General features: G+C 40.2%; 1 protein-coding gene across 8 annotated transcripts in view; it reads left to right on the top strand.

Moving 5' to 3' along the window:
• The window catches only part of TTC6 (tetratricopeptide repeat domain 6), a 167841-nt gene that overhangs the window by 69487 nt on the left and 80561 nt on the right, over positions 1-17793 (top strand). For all 8 annotated transcript variants that reach the window (XR_008848967.1, XR_008848971.1, XR_008848972.1 and 5 more), the window contains 6 exons: positions 747-851; positions 6447-6551; positions 6832-6906; positions 9552-9943; positions 10057-10531; positions 13093-13222. Coding sequence is in view for 1 of the 8 variants with exons in the window: in XM_056546769.1 (XP_056402744.1) it covers positions 747-851; positions 6447-6551; positions 6832-6906; positions 9552-9943; positions 10057-10531; positions 13093-13222 (1282 nt within the window). In the remaining 7 variants the exon portion in view is untranslated. The remainder of the gene's footprint in view (positions 1-746; positions 852-6446; positions 6552-6831; positions 6907-9551; positions 9944-10056; positions 10532-13092; positions 13223-17793) is intronic.

Below are 17793 nucleotides of genomic sequence, written 5' to 3'. Positions count from 1 at the left end.
AATGCGGTTGTTACGTTTTTCAATGGAAAAAAGACCAGAACCCCTTCATTCTAGGCCTTAGTTGACAGTGGTCACATCCTAACTTAGACACTTATGGCATATCTAAGTTTTGTATGCTGATAAAACTTTTTTAAACTAGTTGCATACCTTTTACACATTGTGTTTTTATATACGGGCCCATCGTGTTATGAAACTTTGTAATTAACATTTGAATCCTTGTGCGATACTGGATCTTATTGCTGTCGTATGGACCTATTCTGGCTACGTAGCTCTTCTATGTATGCTCTTATCTTTATTTTTAGAGCACAGTATATATAATTAACAAAGAAAATATTTTTGTAAGAAATAACTTTTCAAATATACATGATTTAGTTAAATATTAAAAAGTCCTATTTTTTTCTTCACAGGCTAATAGTACAGATTTCTATAGTATACGTGTTTTTCTTGCAAGCATAGAAGATTCAGCTTTTCTTTGTTAGTGGTGCTTATTTTAATAATTTTTAAATATTTTAATGTATTATGTTCACATATACATAATCCGCTGCAGGCTTTCTTTTGTAGCAACTACGCTGGCAGACTTTTCGTAGCGGAAAATCTGCAAGCGGATTATGTTGCTACCCATTGACTTCAATAGGTCTGCAGAAAATCTTAAAGCGGAAATTCTTGCAGTGTTAAAACCTACCCCAAACTAGAAAACCTTTAATTCCTGCATATCTCTTTTTATTTTTTATTTTTTTTATAAACAGGCTTCTCTGAACCCAGGGACCCTCAAGATGTTTTGGGCTCCTGCTCCCCCCAAATTCTCAGCTCCTTTATCACTTATGCAGAAAACTCTGTTCTCTAAGTATGAGGTAACTATCACTGGGACATTACTATGCATAGGGGATAAGCTTTATTGGTGAATATTTTTTGCACTATTTGATGGGGATATTCCTACACTGCAATATAATTTTATACAACTGAATGCAGTTAATTCGCACCATGTGCAATCATTTTTTCAACCACAATTCAGATAAATGGGACAGATGTGCAACAAGTTTCCCATGTGAATATACTCCTGTGCTGTGAGTCACTGTGAGCTGTGAGTGTTCTTTCAAAAGAAAATAAAAATACTAGAAGTGATAAAGAGCTCATAGTAATGACAAAAAGAAATAAAAAGCGTGAAGGCTGATTTTGCCTGGATTTCTAGTCAGGTTTTATGGTCACAGTAAAATGTACTTTAATAATAACCAGAATGAAAAAAATTACACTTACAATATGATAGTAAAGGGTAAATTTCCTATTCCTAATAAATGATCAAAGATGTATTGTGTAGTGTCCAGGGAAAACACCAGGGTAAGTTACAAAGTTCTGTAGAAGGTAGGGATGTCCTATTGGGATCGATACTGGACATTTGCACGAGTACTTGTGCAAATGTCCCCGATACCTAATCCAATACAGTAACCCCCCGACATACGATGGCCCCGACATATGATCAAATCGACATACGATGCTTTTATATGTCGGGGCCATCGCATTAACTGCATTTACTGCACAAAATGCTTAAGCTGCTGTCGGATAGCAGTTTAAGCATCCCGGACAGGTTCACTTACCTATCCCCGCTGCTCCGGGTCCACTTCCCGATCCTCTGGTGTCTTCTGCATCTTCTCTGGGGTCCGGGCCCGGACACCGGAGAAGATGCGGAAGACATTGGAGGATCCCGAAGAAGACGCCGGAGCAGCGGGACAGCATCGGTAGCCCCTGGGACAGCATGTACTGTACTTGCTGGTGGGAACGCCGCAATCCTTTTTCTAATTAAAAAAAAACAAAAAAACACCCCTTTTCCCCATAAAAAAAACCCTGTCACATGACATAGAAAAAAGTATCAGTAATTGGTATCGGCGAGTACTTTAAAAAAAGTATCGGTACTAGTACTCGGTCTTAAAAAAAACTGGGACATCCCTAGCAGAAGGATAAGCCCCCATGTTTCGCCATATGTCAAGGTTCCTCAGGAGGATCTATTTATGTGTTAACTGGGTGATTATATGTGAATTGTATGGGTGTATTCACTCTAGGAAATAAATGGGATTGCAACTTCATCTTTGGTTTCATTTATTTTTCTAGTTGTTTTTTTTTTCTTTTTTTTGCCAAGTGTCCATTTATATGGATACATCTTAATAAAATGGGAATGGTTGGTGATATTAACTTCCTGTTTGTGGCACATTAGTATATGTAAGGGGGGGGGAAACTTTTCAAGATGGGTGGTGACCATGGTGGCCATTTTGAAGTCGGCCGTTTTGAATCCAACTTTAGTTTTTTCAATAGGAAGAGGGTCATGTGACACATCACACTTATTGGGAATTTCACAAGAAAAACTATGATGTGCTTGGTTTTAACATAACTTTATTCCTTCATGAGTTATTTACAAGTTTCTGACCACTTATAAAATGTGTTCAATGTGCTGCCCATTGTGTTGGATTGTCAATGCAACCCTCTTCTCCCACTCTTCACACACTGATAGCAACACCGCAGGAGAAATGCTAGGACAGGCTTCCAGTATCTGTAGTTTCAGGTGCTGCACATCTTGTATCTTCACAGCATAGACAATTGCCTTCAGATGACCCCAAAGATAAAAGTCTAAGGGGGTCAGATCGGGAGACCTTTGGGGCCATTCGACTGGCCCACAATGACCAATCCACTTTCCAGGAAACTGTTCATCTAGGAATGCTCGGACCTGACACCCATAATGTGGTGGTCACCATCTTGCTGGAAAAACTCAGGGAACGTGCCAGCTTCAGTGTATAAAGAGGGAAACACATCATCATGTAGCAATTTCGCATATCATGTGGCTTTGAGGTTTCCATTGATGAAGAATGGCCCCACAATCTTTGTACCCCATATACCACACCATACCATCAATGTTTGTGTTCCAGTCTTGGAGGGATGTATCCAATGTGAGTTAGTGTCAGACCAATAGCGGTGGTTTTGTTTGTTAACTTCACCAATCACATAAAAGTTTGCCTCATCACTGAACAAAATCTTCTGCATAAACTGAGGGTCCTGTTGCAATTTTTGTTTTGCCCATTCTGCAGCACCTGAAACTACGGATGCTGGAAGCCTGTGCTAGCATTTCTCCTGCGGTGTATATAGTAGTATATAGCAGTGTGTACGGATACTGGAAGCCTGTGCTAGCATTTCTCCTGCGGTGTTGCTATCAGTGTATGAAGAGTGGGAGAAGAGGGTTGCATTGACAATCCAACACAATGGGCAGCACATTGAACACATTTTATATGTGGTCAGAAACTTGTAAATAACTCATGAAAGAATAAAGTTACGTTAACACCAAGCACATCATTGTTTTTCTTGTGAAATTCCCAATAAGTTTGATGTGTCACATGACCCTCTTCCTATTGAAAAAACAAAAGTTGGATTCAAAATGGCCGATTTTAAAATGGCCGCCATGGTCACCACCCATTTTCAAAAGTCCCCCCCCTCACATATACTAATGTGCCACAGTTAATAACACCAACCATTCCCATTTTATTAAGGTGTTCAAAACAACATTAGTAGATTAGCTGTGTGGTTTGACCACATTACATGGACAGATCCTGAATGTGGTTTTTAGATGGTTATTTATGTATTTGTTTTTATTTATTTTTTATATAAGGATTCTGTTTATCTTATCAGTTAAGAATTATGTGTTGGGGTTTCCTTGAATAGTTTTCTCTCTGTTCCTTGTTCTGTGCATATTAGCCATATGGGATTTATAGGGACCTGTCTCATTCTGCTTTCTAAATAAGCTTCAGTGTTTTTTTTCTGAGATTTGTTCCTCAGACAGTATTGGAATGTAGCTGCAGCACTAGAATTGAAATAACTCTTTTACTTTTCCTTACCTCATGTGCTGTCTTTTGAAATGCAGTACCATGAATGTCCAGAGGATGTCATGATTGTTCTAAACTTTAGTTTGCTGGGACTTCAACAATAACTCATATTTATGGTGTTCTAAACCAAGAATGTTAATGTGAAGACAACTCTAGTTTCTTTGTAATACAGTGGTCCCTCAAGTTACAATATTATTTGGTTCCAGGATGACCATTGTATGTTGAAACCATTGTATGTTGAGACCAGAACTCTATGGAAACCTGGTAATTGGTTCTGAAGCCACCAAAATATCATCCAAAAATAGGAAAAAGTGAGAATTAAACAAAAATAAGTAGATAACTAATACAGATAAAGCAAATCCTTACACATAAAAGTAAGAAAGATCTGCTGGGAGCTGTAAATCACTGTCTATGTCAGTGTTTCCCAACCAGGGTGACTCTAGCTGTTGCAAAACTACAACTCCCAGCATGCCCGGACAGCCGTTGGCTGTCCGGGCATGCTGGGAGTTGTAGTTTTGCAACAGCTGGAGGCACCCTGGTTGGGAAACAATGGATTATGTAGAGGACAGGAGCTTCTTCAGGGTCCTATACGGTACACTTAGTGTCCCAAATGGAACCACTCTTACTTGGTGTCCAAAGGAGCAGCTAACCCTGGCACAGGTAAGGAGTAGTACAGAACTTGTAGTTCCTCCCTGTAATGTAGGGGGCGCTACCAGACAGCCAGTCAGTGCATGCACTTCAGTAATAGAGGTGATTTACCAGTAAAATGCCCATTCTGATTGGTCAGTTCCTCCAGTTGTGACAGGTATCACAGATCTGGACTGTATGTAGCATTGTTTGTTGTCTGGTTTCAAGTTACGATGGTCCAGAAAAAAACATTGTATGTTGAAACTATTGTATGTTGAGGCCATTGTAAGTTGAGGGATCACTGTATATGTTTATGATTATGTTTGTTTCCCAGATTTCACATAGTTTGCAGTATAAAAATATCCCCTGTGGTTAGTTGGAAACCATAAACTAGTAGTTTAGCTCCAACTTATAGATTTCTATATGTCCCAGTGGTATGGGTTTTCAATAACAGAATAGCATGGCTAAGGTATGCCCTTGTGTTCTGGTATGCCCTTGACAGGTATGCCCTTGTGTTCTGGTACTTAAGGACCAAGGGCATACCTGTACGCTCAGATGCATTAAGCAGGTGCATCGCTTGCTTCTGAGCAGTGAGTGTCAACTAAAGTCACTTAAGGTGAGGGACCATCTATCAGAGACATCAGTCCCTGTGGCTTTTTTTCTTGGGTAATACACGAAGCGCCGGTGTGCGGTCGCTTTTCCTTGCATTCACATATCCTAAGAATGGGATATAAAAATAAATTGCAGAAAACACCTTTAAAATATTTTAGCAGGTTTACCGAGACAGGGACATAATGATATCACAATGAGTTATTCTACTGGTTATTAATTACACGTTTTATTTGTTGTTTTTTTATTCTTAAAGTCATTTATTTTCAGCTCTGCTTAATGTTATTTAACACACCTGCAACTACCGTATACTCGAGTATAAGCCGAGTTTTTCAGCACGATTTTTCGTGCTGAAAACGCCCCCCCTCGGCTTATACTTGAGTGAACTCTCCGCCTGTCAATCCCTTCATCAGTGGTCTTCAACCTGCGCACTTCCAGATGTTGCAAAACTACAACTCCCAGCATGCCCGGACGGCCATCGGCTGTCCGGGCATGCTGGGTGTTGTAGTTTTGAAACCTCTGGAGGTCCGCAGGTTGAAGACCACTGTGGCCTTCGTCATCATCCAGCCCCCCCCCCCCCTTTTCTTTTGTACGTACCTCCCCTTGGCGGGAAGTTAGGGTGAGCTGGTCCGGGCCATCTATGCTGCAGGGACTGTCCGGTGGGGAGGATTAGTCGTTGCGGGCTGTCCATTTTCACCGGGGGGGCCTCTTCTCCGCACTTCGGGCCGTCCCCTGACTAGTGACGTTGCCTTGACGACAACACACAGGGACGTTCATGCGCAACGTCCCTGTGCGTCGTCGTCAAGGCAACGTCACTAGTCCAGGGCCAGGCCGAAAGTGCGGAGAAGAGGCCCCCCCCGGTGAAAATGGACAGCCCGCAACGACTAATCCTCCCCACCGGACAGTCCCTGCAGCATAGATGGCCCGGACCAGCTCACCCTAACTTCCCGCCGGGGGGGAGGTACGTACAAAACAAAAGGGGGGGGGGGCTGGATGATGACGAAGGCCGCAGTGGTCTTCAACCTGCGGACCACCAGAGGTTTCAAAACTACAACTCCCAGCATGCCTGGACAGGCGATGGCTGTCCGGGCATGCTGGGAGTTGTAGTTTTGCAACATCTGGAGGTCTGCGGGTTGAAGAACACTGATGAAGGGATTGACAGGCGGTGATGATGAAGGGGGGGGGGGATGATTACATGGGGGATGATGTATTTCCTACCCTAGGCTTATAGTTGAGTCAATAACTTTTCCTGGGTTTTTGGGGTAAAATTAGGGGCCTCGGCTTATATTCGGGTCGGCTTATACTCAAGTATATACAGTATATGTCAGGATATACTTTTCCATCTTTTAGAGCTGCTTGGGTGAGCAGGATGAAATAGAAGAATTTGCGGCAATACAGACTAACAGTGAGTCATCAGATGAGGAAAGTATAGATCCTGAAGACCTGGCGATGCTGGTAATTTCCGGATATGTTTTATTTATTTATTTATTTATTTATTTTTTATGTGATGTTATTCCTAAAGAACATTCTGTGTATGTATGGCAAAAATATTTTGAATAGTAGATGACTGTCATGAAAATATGCATTGCATTATGGATAATAATAATTGCAGAAGCAGCGAGTTTTTCACCACATGGAAACAATTATACGTCTGCTTGTGGTTCAAGATATAATTATGTAGCGTTCATTACCGTATATTACAGTCCTCCAGGTATATACTGCTTTATGTTCATAGGACCGGATTTTATCACGAAAATGCAAATCATTGTCAGACATCCATTTGTCATCTTCATCTGCTGGACTATTGATGGTAAGTAAATGTGTTAGTATTCAGTGGCTTATGCTACATTACAAAATTTGCTAGACATTTAAATTGGCAGTGCTGTATGTCATAAGACTCGTAACATTTATTACCTAACTAGAACAATTATGTATATAGGGAGATAGGACAGACCTGACATGATTTTCTCCACTTTTAGGATGCAACAAAATATTTGTTTTCCTAAGATATGTTGCAAATAATTGTGCATTACAATGAGAACAATTGTGTCATACATGACCTATATGGTATAAATACATTTTCTCAGTTTAGATATGGATTAAATCAAAACTGAAAATTAAAGATTTTTGGTAAAATCTGTACACTCATTTTGCATAAAAGTGCATATGGCAGTAACTAGAAGGCAGACTAGAGACCAACACAATACTGTGTAATTTTTTATTGTTTTCTAAAACTTTTTTAACCCCTTCATAACCCAGTGAATTTTGATTTCTGGCTCACGTTTTTCTCTTTCTTACCTTATAAAACCCATCAACTTTTTTATTTTTCCTCTGACAAAGTTGAATTAGGGCTTATTTTTGAAGGACTAGTTGTACTTTTAATTCATAAACTTAATTTTATCATATAATGTATAACAAAATGTTTACCACCCAAATTCAATACTCAGCAACACAAAAAGGTATACGAAAGTATATAAAACTTTATTAAAGATACATAGAATAACAATAGACACAGTGCACAGAACTGAGTAAAAAGCAGGGGATACAGATGCACGCCCCCTGACGAAGCGCAGTAGCCCAAAACGTATGTTGGGGTAAGTGCAGGTGGTACATGGCTCTACAATGGTCATTATTTCCTATTTTTTGTGCACTGTATGCTTATACATTCCTAACCATTCTCTGTCAGGGTTCATATATACTCTTTTCAGCGTACTCTCTGTTTGTGTATTCATGCATACATATGTACTTGTTTGCATTTACGCTCCCAATGTGTGCATCTTTATCCCCTGCTTTTTACTCAGTTCTGTGCACTGTTTCTATGCATTGTTTTTAAAGTATGTTATTCTATGTATCTTTAATAAAGTTTTATATACTTTCGTATACCTTTTTGTGTTGCTGAGTATTGAATTTGGGTGGTAAACATTTTGGTTGTCTCAGCAACCTACAACCAGTTGGTTCATGTTTTAATGTATAACAAAGCCAATTTGTAAGCAAATATGAAATTATGCTAATTTGTGGGGCAATCATTTTTTCGGACTTTACAATATGGTAAAACTGACATGCAAACATTATTGTATTGGTCAGTACGATTCCATTGATACCAAGCTTGGATAATTTTTATTTAATTTAATGGTAAAAAAAATAAAAAAATAAAACTTAAAGGGGTATTCCGGGCAAAAACATCTTATCCCCTATCGAAAGGATAGGGGATAAGATGTCTGATCGCGGGGGGCCCGCCGCTGGGACCCCCACAATCTCCCTGCATCAACCCGCATTCTATGCGTAGCTGCGTCTGAAGTTTCGGAAACCGCCGGGCTCCCGAGACGGGGACGTGACGTCTCACCACGCCCCCTCCATTCATTTCTATTGGAGGGGGCGTAACGGCCGCAATGCCCCCTCCCATAGACATGAATTGAGGGGGCGTGGCGAGACGTCACGTCCCCGTCTCGGAAGCCCGGAAGGCTCGAGGAGCAGAGGTAAGGCCCCTAGCTTCCTAGCAACCCATTGTCACCTTGCAATTACATAATGTTTGTGATCCGTATAGGAGTACAGTAGAGGAAAGAAATGAGTTCTTGCCGTGATTCACAAGTCAGAGAGTGATGTGTATCTCACAAATGTCTTTATTAACCATACATAACACATTTCAAGGCTTAGGGAGGGCTTTGTCAGATGTGCTGGAGTATAGATCACAGTATTAAACCTTAACGATCTCTGATGTCCGTCATTACTGACAGATGTAAGCTGCTGATAGCAGGGGCCCTCTGCCGGTTATGACATGGGCCCGCATCATGTCCGCTTACCCGACCCATGACGTACATGTATGTCATGGGTCGGGAAGGGGTTAAACTTTTATTTAAGTTTTTTTGTTCCTTTAAGGGACTTGAACATGAACATCATCTCATAGCTTATATAATACACTGCAATGCTTATGGAGTATTATGCCTGTCAGTGTACAACTGGGGCCTATTAAGCTTCCATATTTAGAAGACATAGGCATCATTGATAGGCGTCAAGTCACAGGGCTTTTGATTGGATGACAAAGGAGACCCTCTCCCTATATGGCCACTAAGATGTACCTGCCAGGTTTCACTACTCAAGTGATTACATGACCATAGCTCCTGTTTCCATGTGATCATTATGCTGTATTAGTATGCTAGCTTGTCAGGACTACTATAATTGCAAAAGCAAGGGGTTAGTAAAGAAACTGCAAGAAACCATCACTTGGGGGGATATCACTGCAAATAAATTCAAAAGCTTCCATTGACGTCAATAATAGCTGTATTATTAATATTTGTCTAGGCTCCTGGAAGCTGTGCCACCTGTACTGCCCTGATCATGGCCATGTCTGTGATGATTGGTTAGATGATTTGAAAAAAAAAAGATTAATTATATAAACATACAAAAAGGACTTTATTCTAGTGAATTAAGTTTAGTTTCTTTGTTTTTGTTGTCTAGAAATCATCCTCTACTCCGGATTTGTCATCCCATAGAACGTGTTTGTTTCATCTTTCTGCTGACTTTCAGACAAGTATGAAAGAGCTTGAAATGTGGAAACAGCAGAATTACAAGGCAGCAAAGCCTCCATTTGTTATTCCTGGTGTCCATGATGAACTTCATGAAGAACAAGCCCAAACTGCTGAGCCTCTGCCAGACAGTGCTGTAAGACCAGACTTACTTGTGGAGAAAGGCAAAGATTTCTTGTCTGATGTGGGAATTGTGACAACTCATGTCTTGAAAAATGTTATTCCCTTTAAGAAGAAATCGAAGAAACGAAAAAGACTCCTAGATCCAGCAAAGTTTCAGGACATTTTACTGAAGTTGAACCAACCATCCCGCATCATAGAAAGGTTAGCCCATGGAGTTTATAACCCTTACTTCCATGGGTTATAAACCCATACAATGTACTCTATAATAGGAATTTGCACATATTTTTTATTATAACAATTTTATTCATATATAGATCTATATCCTTTGTAAGAACCCAAGTAAGACACAGCCCAGCTCATCGTCCGCGGAGCATGAGTCTTCCGTGCCAGCTAGATTTCTCAAGCTTCTTGAAGACACATGGTGGCATCTATAGTGGTCAGGATGTTCGTGAGTGGGTGAGAGACATCTGGAATAATTGGTTTGATGAGGTTTTTCCATCAAGTCAGACATCGATTGAAGATGAACACAACTATTTTGATATGACTGATGGCATTCATTCTGAACAAGTTCCTAAGGAGGCAGTATCATGGGCCATAGGACTGGATTCAATACCCCCTCTTCTAGTGGAAGACCCAGCAGCATCAGTGCAAGATGTAATGGGAGAAATTTCAGATTTAACCAATATGATAGAACAACAGAAGACACCATCTATATTTCACTACTGTAGAAGAGGAGCACTCAATAGAAAGATTGGAAATTTGACACTGGCAATTCAAGATTTAGACTTGGTAAGACTGAAGGGTATAAAAAATATCTTAAGAAAAAAGCAGAGAACAGCATCTTTCTCAAGCACAGTTTCTGTGTCAATCATAGGGCCACTATAGTCATCGATTCTTGCTAAAACAGGTTTATTGAGCACAGTATAACAATGGCCCAAAATGGCCCTTTCTTGGGTAATGTGCGTTCAAGACATAACAAACATTCACAGTATAAATAGGTTAGCTTTACATACACTGAAAGGTTACGTCAATGAAGCTATTCAGGAAAGAACCTCCGTTGTCCATTGGACGTAACTAAGTAACACAGCCGTAGTAGGGATCCCAGAAGAAGTATCATGTATTGTATAAACACATGACCTTAAAGGGGTACTCCTGCCCTAGACATCTTATCCCCTATCCAAAGGATAGGGGATAAGATGTCTGATCGCGGGGGTCCCGTCGCTGGAGACTCCCGCAATCTCTCCTGCTGCACCCACTTGTCATGAGCCTCACGAAGTGAAGATCGCTCCATGTCTGATGATTTGTGATACAGGGGCCGGAGTATCTTGATGCCACGGCTCCACCCCTTGTGATGTGGCGCCCCGTCTCCTCAATGCAAGACTATGGGAGGATAGCTCATCAAGCCAGATGAGCTAGTCTCTTGCACTTCTGGGTGACATCTCTGACTAATATGTTATATGGTGTTGTGCCCTCAGCGCAACACACTTTGGTAAGTGGATTTCTATTTTGCTTACCTACCATTTTCTAAGCATACTACACTAGGGGTGCATGTTATTTTCCTCTCTTTTTTGCCTAAAAAATATTTTGGAATTTACATCCATAGTGCAGTAAATTAATTTCTTAGTTATTTGCAGGTGGGGCTTTGGCATGTACACAATGAACAGGGATGGAAGCAGATAGCTCCATTCATTGTGTAGGGTAGTGCTGACTTTTACTTCTGCTTCTACCCCATTCATTTCGTGTATGCCAGAACCATGACTCTACCAAAAAGCCGATTTGCGGGGATACTGGGTGTCAGACAGTTATGGCCTGTCTTGCCATCAATGTAAAACCTGGAAAACCTCTTTTAAATTGTTGATGATAGTGTGCAACTGTTTTAAGAGTAGAAAGCTTAGGGCTATATTGTGTCCCTGATAGTAGCTGTTCTAAATAGATTTTTGAATTCAGCAATGGTCTCTGCTATTGTAAATTACTGAGCCGTATTATATAAACCACAGAAGTTATTATGGCAGCATACACCTTGTTGTTTGTCAATATACTGTGGTGTTAGCGTGGTGCAATGCAGGGTAGATGTTATAACCCAAGGGGCAGATGTTATTAACCCCTTCCAGTTGTGACGCCAGGGCGTAGTTCAGCCTTAACCACCCGACGGTAATACCGCTGGTCCTGGGCTAGGCATGGGGGCAATGAAGACACCGATGCCAAGTTATGGACAAACGGTAGCTTTACTGAGGTTTGACAGATGACACAGTCTATGCAGTACAGCCAGAATCCCAAGGAGGTGACCAGGGACACAGGGGGACCTTGCAGGCTTGCTGGGACTTGCAGTATGTAGAGACACTTTAGTGCAGGCCACGGTGACTAGACAATTGACTGATGACTGACTTGTGACTGACATGACGATGACTTTTAGCGTACGGGAGCTGACTTGTGGCTGCAGACTTTAGGCTTGAGGCCTCCAATGCTCTGGACACACTCTGTAAGACATCTTGACTGCACTGGTTTTATAGGGGGGGGGGGGGGGCTGGGCAAGGAGCCCATAGGTCACTTGGGGGGTCACCTGGTCACTAGTGCTTCCTGGGTAACAATCACATGGTATAACTTTAATCACATGGTACAAACTATTAAAGGTACAATACACTTTATAAGGACATAAAGAGTGCGAGGACACACCATCCCATACTGGGCCACCACAAAACAATACAATACATTTTATAAATCAGATCTGTGATGAGACTACCTCGCTCTATGTAATGCCTGAATAGTAAGGGGATAGGTCTGCTCTGCTGTATTCTACAAAAATATCAGAATACACCAGGATAGCAGTTATAAATGGGGTTTCTCTGTACTTCCATCGACCCTCCTCACAATGATTGACAGGTTGACGTGTATGCAAATATTCAGCAGCCAGCTGCTGAGGGGGACATAGTATGTTGACTGATCTGCTTTATTAGTTAAAGTTCAGATTATTATTCATGGGGTTAATTTGTTGCTGAGTCGTCCCCATTTCACATAGTGTTTTGAATTTTACTAAGGAGTACTATACTTACAGAAGACAATCCATTTTTTCCTTCTTTAGCAAAACTCAGACAAGACCTGTCTCTTGCTGTAAGGCAACTCACTGTAGCAGGAGCTCTTCCCCAAACATTTTCTGAAATAGAATCATAGGCATTCCAAGGGCGCCTCCAAACTCTTCCCCAAAGTTAGGTATCAGAGGAGAGAAAGATTGGGCATGTTGGATTTCAGGAAATCAGTTGGATAATACTGGATATCCTTATTTTCTAGGTTTTCTGTTCCTTTTAAATTGGACTTGTATTGTCTGTTATCTTCATTCCTTTCTCTTCTCTTAGGTAATAAAACATGAGCCACAACTGCTAGATGCATATTGGCACAGACATTTAATTTATCTTCTGCAAGGCAAGACAAGCGAGGCTTTGGATGACCTGAACTTTATTATTAAATATAATAAAACTCATACAGGTAAGGAATAGGAAACTTGCAAAAACCCTAACCCTACAGGTCAGCGTTTAATACCACGAGGTACAGAATAGAATGGATGGCACAGGGCTGTTCCTTTGTCTTTTGATCAATGGCTATATCTAAGCTGTGGGGTTGTGCTCTAGTATGATATAGAATAGTGTATTTGCCCATTTTCTTTAGGTGCTATGCACATTGACAACTGAATTTAAATGAGATCTCTGGATTTTAATAAATATCGTTCAATGGAATGAGCACTGTATGTGTTCATGCTTTACATATGTTTCCTATTGTTGAAAATCCGAGGGCTGATTTGGGGCAATGACTCAGAACAGTGCTTGTCCATCAACCTACTAAGGCTCATGTATCAAGTATCATAAGACACGTGTAAATACTGAAACTATAGCAGACACTAGTCCTTCATATTTGTTATATTTGTTCATATATTACCTGTGTGTACATCCCACAGACCTTTACAATCCCTGCTCACCTTTCGAAGATTTAAAATTTTTGTTGTATTAGATACTTTACTATTTTATATATACAGGACAGGTAAACAGCCGCTTTCGTGCCGAACACATAGCACTTCTTCTTCCCTGTGGGTCTGAAGAAGCGCTGCGTGTTCAGCGCGAAAGCCGCAGTTTACTTGTCCTGTCCACAGACCTTGGCATCCCACTTCATGGAGTTACTGCACTGCACCTACTGTCAAGAATAAAGATGCCACTGGATATGACTTCCTAATCATGAGTGCTCCCTCTCTTCTTTCTTATGTTGTATGATTTGAACTGTCTTTCTGAGGGGTTGAGCACAGGAAGAAAAACTGTAGTTGTCCTGCTATCAAGTTCTGGTGCTGTTGCTATTACGCGAATCAGAGAAGTCACATAACCCACACTACATGCGGTAGTGCCGACCACTGTTTTATATAGTCATGGCCGTAAAGTAAGTATTTCTCACAGAAAAGGATTGCAGTAACACATGTTTTGCTATACACATGTTTATTCCCTTTGTGTGTATTGGAACTAAACCAAAAAAGGGAGGGAAAAAAAGCAAATTGAACATAACGTCACACCAAACTCCAAAAATGGTCTGGACAAAATTATTGGCACCCTTAACTTAATATTTGATTGCACACCCTTTGGAAAAAATAACTGAAATCAGTCGCTTCCTAAAACAATCAATAAGCTTCTTACACCTCTCAGCCGGAATGTTGGACCACTCTTCCTTTGCAAACTGCTCCAGGTCTCTCTTATTGGAAGGCGCCTTTTCCCAACAGCAATTTTAAGATCTCTCCACAGGTGTTCAATGAGATTTAGATCTGGACTCATTGCTGGCCACTTCAGAACTCTCCAGCACTTTGTTGCCATCCGTTTCTGGGTGCTTTTTGACATATGTTTAGGGTCATTGTCCTGCTTGAAGACCCAAGATCTCGGACGTAAACCCATCTTTCTGGCACTGGGCTGTACAGTGCGACCCAAAATCCGTTGGTAATCCTCAGATTTCATGATGTCTTGTACACATTCAAGGCACCCAGTGCCAGAGGCAGCAAAACAACCCCAAAACATCATTGAACCTCCATCATATTTCACTGTTCTTCATTCTGTTTTCAGTAAACAGTAGAATGATGTGCTTTACCAAAAAGCTCTATCTTGGTCTCATCTGTCCACAAGGAATAAAAAGACAAACGCTCCATAAAATAGTAACGTTCAAATCCCGGGGTGAGAAAAGTATATAAATTAATTGCTCACCCTGGGTGGTTGTGCAACTTCATACACAACAATCATTTAGGCATAAGATAGTAGGTTGTCCGCTGCCCTCCGGTAAATCTATGGCATTAGTGGATAAGGCTTCAATGGAACCCGACTCAACGGCGCTGATCGACCACAACAGGTGTAAGGGTGAAAAGGGATTTATTGACCAGAATGCAACGGGTTTCAATGCGCATGCGCAGCTTCTTCAGGCATGACAAGTGGGATACACAGCTGGTTTATATAGGTAAGAATTAACCATTTCGTTGACAGAGGCAACAGAAGGAATTAACCCCCTGTGTTTCATTATCGACCCATATTGTGAGTTGCCGGGGGAGACTCCGCAGTTGCAGGGCCCATGGCAAATCACAATACTGTATGTAGTTCACGTGGAGCAATAATATATAAAATCTCACTAGATATACAGGAAGATTTTTCTATACCAATATTACTACAGAAGTTTACAAAAAATTAAAATACAATAATAATATAATACCAATATTAATATAAAAATTAATAAAAAAATTTACATATATAATACCAAGACAAGGAATATAAATACATTTCTTGCATTGAAAAATCATTATAAACATTCTAAAAATTAGAAAAACTATTTCTCAAACCTGATTAAATATATAATAAGTCATGTAAAAAATTCCTTATCAGATCGTTTCTGATTATCAGAAATTTCAAATATTATGGATAATTATCGAGCATTTTCTATTGATTCATTGAGTCCCTGAGGGGTTAAAGTTTCCAGTTTGTGAATCCTATTGGATTTTTAATTGATCAGTTTTTGATAGCGATTAGGAGTTATTGCAGGGATGGTTTCTAAAATGGTAAGTTGTAAATCATTAATGGGGGACATTTATCAATGTTTGCTTATGTATTCCTTTTTTTAGTAATTTTTTCTTTACTTTTTTTTTTTTTTTTTTGCTTATGTGTGACTTATTTATCAACTGGTTTCAGCCTGTTGCTAAATTTCTTTCACGTAAGCAATTTTTTCTTTTTTTCTTTGGTTGTAGCTTTTTCTGCTCCATGTTTGAGCTGGAGTAAATTTAGTCAATTTTTAACCATGTTGCGACTTTTTTTTTTGCGCAGTTGCGACTTTCGCTGTTAATGAATACCAGACTACCCGTAGTCCATTTTAAAATTATTACTACGTAGTTAAGTTTTGGAAAATTTTCTTTTCTCGCTTTCCAGTGAAAATGTCGCACGAAAAATCGCGTAGTCGCAGGTGCGACATTTGTGCAACATTTTTAGTAAAAAAAATGTAACTAAATCGCTTGATAAATGTCTGTCAATATTATTATTATGTATTGTTGAAAAATGGCGAGACACGCTATGTAATGGAAAACTATTTTTGTTGTTGGATCTATGTTTTCACATACGTGATCGCACAGTTTGAATCGTGCGACCCACGTACTGCAACCGGCAGCTACAACTTAGCAGATACAACTCACAACTGACTCTGCATTCAATAGAAAATGCTCGATTAGTTTGAACCAACTCAAAAGTAAATTTAGGTGCACCGATCATCGAGCAGCATAGACACCGTGTTCTATTGCAGAGAAAGCAACCCACTGTCAATTTAGAAGAGGTTTGGATCTCATTGTTACCATTTTTTAACCTATTAGGGGCTATAAGACTTTGCAAATTTCTGGATCGTCGGAATGTCACACCTGGATTGGTGGGTACAATATTCTTCAAAATTGGATCACTACAGAGAATAGGCCAATTACGTTTTAAAATATGTTTAATTTCATTTGCCTGACAATTGTAATTAGTAATAAAATTATGTTTACATTTATTTTGGTCTTTGATTTTGTTCTTATCACCTTCTTTTTCTTTCATTGTTTAAGTCATATTTTTTGAGGGGTGACTAATTCCGACTGGTATTATATTATTAATATTGTATTTTTATTTTTTGTAAACTTCTGTAGTAATATTGGTATAGAAAAATCTTCCTGTAACTCTAGTGAGATTTTATATATTATTGCTCCTTGTGAACTTCATATTGTGATTTGCCGTGGGCCCTGCAACTGCGGAGTCTTCCCCAGCAACTCACAATATGGGTCGATAATGAAACACAGGGGATTTATTCCTTCTGTTGCCTCTGTCAACAAAATGGTTAATTCTTACCTATATAAACCTGCTGTGTATCCCACTTGTCATGCCTGAAGAAGCTGTGCATGCGCAGCGAAACGTGTTACATTCTGGTCAATAAATTCCTTTTTATCCTTACACCTGTTGTGGTCGATCAGCGCTGTTGAGTCGGGTTCCATTGAAGCCTTATCCTCTAATGTCATCTGTCCACAAGACGTTTTCCCAGAAGGATTTTGGCTTACTCAAGTTCATTTTGGCAAAATGTAGTCTTGCTTTTTTATGTCTGTGTCAGCAGTGGGGTCCTCCTGAGTCTCCTGCCATAGGGTTTCATTACATTTAAATGTCGACAGATAGTTCACGCTGACACTGATGCTCCCTGAGCCTGCAGGGCAGCTTGAATGTCTTTAGAACTTATTTGGGGCTGCTTATCCAACATCTGGACTATCCTGCGTTGACACCTTTCATAAATTTATCTCTTTCATCCACACCCAGGGAGATTAGCTACAGTGCCATGGGTTGCAAACTTCTTGATAATGTTGCGCACTGTGGACAAAGGCAAATCTAGATCTCTGGAGATGGACTTGTAGCCTTGAGATTGTTGATATTTTCCCACAATTTTGGCTTTCAAGTCCTCAGACAGTTCTCTTCTCCTCTTTCTGTTGTCCATGCTTAGCACACACAGACACACAATGCAAAGACTGAGTGAACTTCTCTCCTTTTTAT

The sequence above is a fragment of the Hyla sarda genome, chromosome 11, assembly GCF_029499605.1.
Source record: "Hyla sarda isolate aHylSar1 chromosome 11, aHylSar1.hap1, whole genome shotgun sequence".
In the NCBI taxonomy this organism is placed as follows: domain Eukaryota; kingdom Metazoa; phylum Chordata; class Amphibia; order Anura; family Hylidae; genus Hyla; species Hyla sarda.
Note: the sequence above shows the minus strand (reverse complement) of the source record. Positions and strands in the feature narration are given on the sequence as shown.